This window comes from Polistes canadensis, unplaced genomic scaffold (genome assembly GCF_001313835.1).
Source record: "Polistes canadensis isolate GaletaPanama2010 unplaced genomic scaffold, ASM131383v1 scaffold_97, whole genome shotgun sequence".
In the NCBI taxonomy this organism is placed as follows: domain Eukaryota; kingdom Metazoa; phylum Arthropoda; class Insecta; order Hymenoptera; family Vespidae; genus Polistes; species Polistes canadensis.
In genome coordinates, this window is record NW_014569644.1 from 304206 (window position 1) to 306443 (window position 2238).

Here is a 2238-nt window from a genome sequence, read left to right on the forward strand (position 1 = left end):
CGAAATGCCACTAATCTGATGCTAGTAAAAGAGCCCACAGAGAATATAATGAATTCGCAGCTGTGCCACAAAACGTTTCGTATATTTGCATTAGTCTCTCTCTCTCTCTCTCTCTCTCTCTCTCTCTCTCTCTCTCTCTCTCTCTCTCTCTCTCTATCTTTTTCTTCTCATTCTCTCGCTCTCTCATTTTGGGTTGGCAGTAATTTATTCAGCGTGTTGCTTAATGCATCGTATTTACAAGGACATCTTTCTCCTCGTCATCATCGTTGTCTCTTTTTCCAAACTCCAAGGACTCGTAGTATCACCAGTAAAACATAGAAAAGAAAGAGAGAGAGAGAGAGAGAGAGAGAGAGAGAGAGATGGAAGACCGGAGAAATGCTTTTATCTCCTTTTTCAATCCTTTCCCCCCCAAAACCTGTTTTACATCCCTCTGTTGCATTCCATGATCCTGCAATTTACAACGTTTCTCGACTGGCGCGAACGACAAGCATGAATTTGTTTAAACGAGTCCGTTAATGAATACGACGTACCAACTGAAATGTGTTTTTACCCTATTTAGAATGATTCTCCATTAAGTTGTCTAATTCCCCGCTAAATTGTTTTCCAATTGTTTCTACGTTTATCCCCTCCCCCTCTCCCCCTCCTTCCAACCCCCTCAAACCCTCAGCCTTTATCCTGATCCCTTTAACGTCCTTTCAAAAAAGATTTTTCTCTTGTTTTGTTTTTAATTAGACAACTGCGCACAGGTGCAGTCTGGTAGAATATTACCCTTTTATTGTTTTAACATAATTTTGAGTTTATCATTAATTATATTATTTTTGTTTGTTTTACATTTTTAAAAATTATTCCGATTATTATTATTATTTATATATATATAAATGACATTTGAAAATTGTCGTGTAATTATTTTCTTTCGAGACGACGACAACGGATAAAATAATTATCGTCACGGTGGTTGCTCGCGTTAAAAAGAAAAATAAAAAATAAAACAAGAAGAAAAAAAAACAGAATTAAAAGGTAAAGATAAAAAGAAAAAGGGTAAATAAATAATATTCAAATGAAAATGAAAATCTAGTAGTACGGGCTGGTAGTTGTGTTTTCCTGGCAAGACTGTCGTACATATTTGCACACACGTTTATTCCATGGTCATGTTAATTTAATTATCGAATGTGAAACGCGCGTGCCGCCGCCGTTGCCGACCGTTTCGTGCGGGGGCCGAAAACTTTGCTTTCGCGAAATTCTACGTAGGTCTCTCTCATATCTATGTTTGCATCGTAGTCAGTCGAGGTTTCACATTCAATGCGTCGAGACTTGTGTTTTCTATTTCGATTCTATCTACACGTATAACAATACACACACACACACACACATATATATTTATATATATATATATTTCTTCATAAAATTGTAATTAATTAATTAAATAATTATTCGTCGTGTGAAATTAAAAAAAAAAAAAAGAAATAGAAAGGAAAGAACATTTTTGATAGTGATTTCGAAATGATTATGGTGCAGTGCATGAAGGACGGCCAAACAACGACCTTGGCGAGGATCAAAGAAAAAAGGAAAAGGACGCGAAAGGCTCCAACAAAGTCTAACCCTTTGAACAAGGTTGGACGTTTAAACGAAGATAGGTGGTTGTGCTTTCTAAAGCTCGATTAACCCAACCGTACACGCGTATTCTTCTTCCTTGCACGTATTAAACACCACACATACACACATTCATAACAATGTATACACATGTGTATATTATACACGTGTTCCTCTCCGATACTGCGTTTGATGATATCGACACACGTTTACCCTTAACCAGAATAATACGTGTATCTCGTGTGCGTTATATTGTGTTATATGGTAACGATTCGACAGATAGATCAAGAACAGATGCCCCGTCAAATATTTGTTGTTTCACAATTCCCCCTTACTCTACCCCCTACCACCCCTTATCCCCTATCCCGCGGTAACTATATTTGATTGAAGTTTATTTCATTGATTAATGACACGTTCATCATTTCTATCATCTTCTTTCTATATTTCTATTCGTCGAAAAAACCTTTGTTAACCTGTTTTCTTCCTTTTTTGTTGTTGTTGTATACGGAAACGAACAACAACTATAATATGTATTCATTTTTAATATTATTTATATTTAATTATCAATATTCTTGTCGAAAAATATGTTATTAATATATAAGTCTGAAAGGGAATTATAGACGGTTAATAAATCTAATGAACAATTTA

General features: G+C 35.5%; 1 protein-coding gene across 6 annotated transcripts in view; it reads left to right on the forward strand.

Moving 5' to 3' along the window:
• LOC106787280 (heterogeneous nuclear ribonucleoprotein C-like) overlaps window positions 1–2238 on the forward strand; it is a 276054-nt gene that overhangs the window by 196499 nt on the left and 77317 nt on the right. The window contains exon 1 of one of the 6 annotated variants that reach the window (XM_014749495.1): window positions 1448–1611. The exons of 4 other annotated variants lie outside the window; for them this stretch is intronic. In XM_014749495.1, the coding sequence (XP_014604981.1) occupies window positions 1501–1611 (111 nt within the window). In that variant the 5' untranslated portion in view covers window positions 1448–1500. Of the gene's footprint in view, window positions 1–1447; window positions 1612–2238 lie in introns of those variants that run through there. One more of the 6 variants, XM_014749500.1, reaches the window with a different exon arrangement.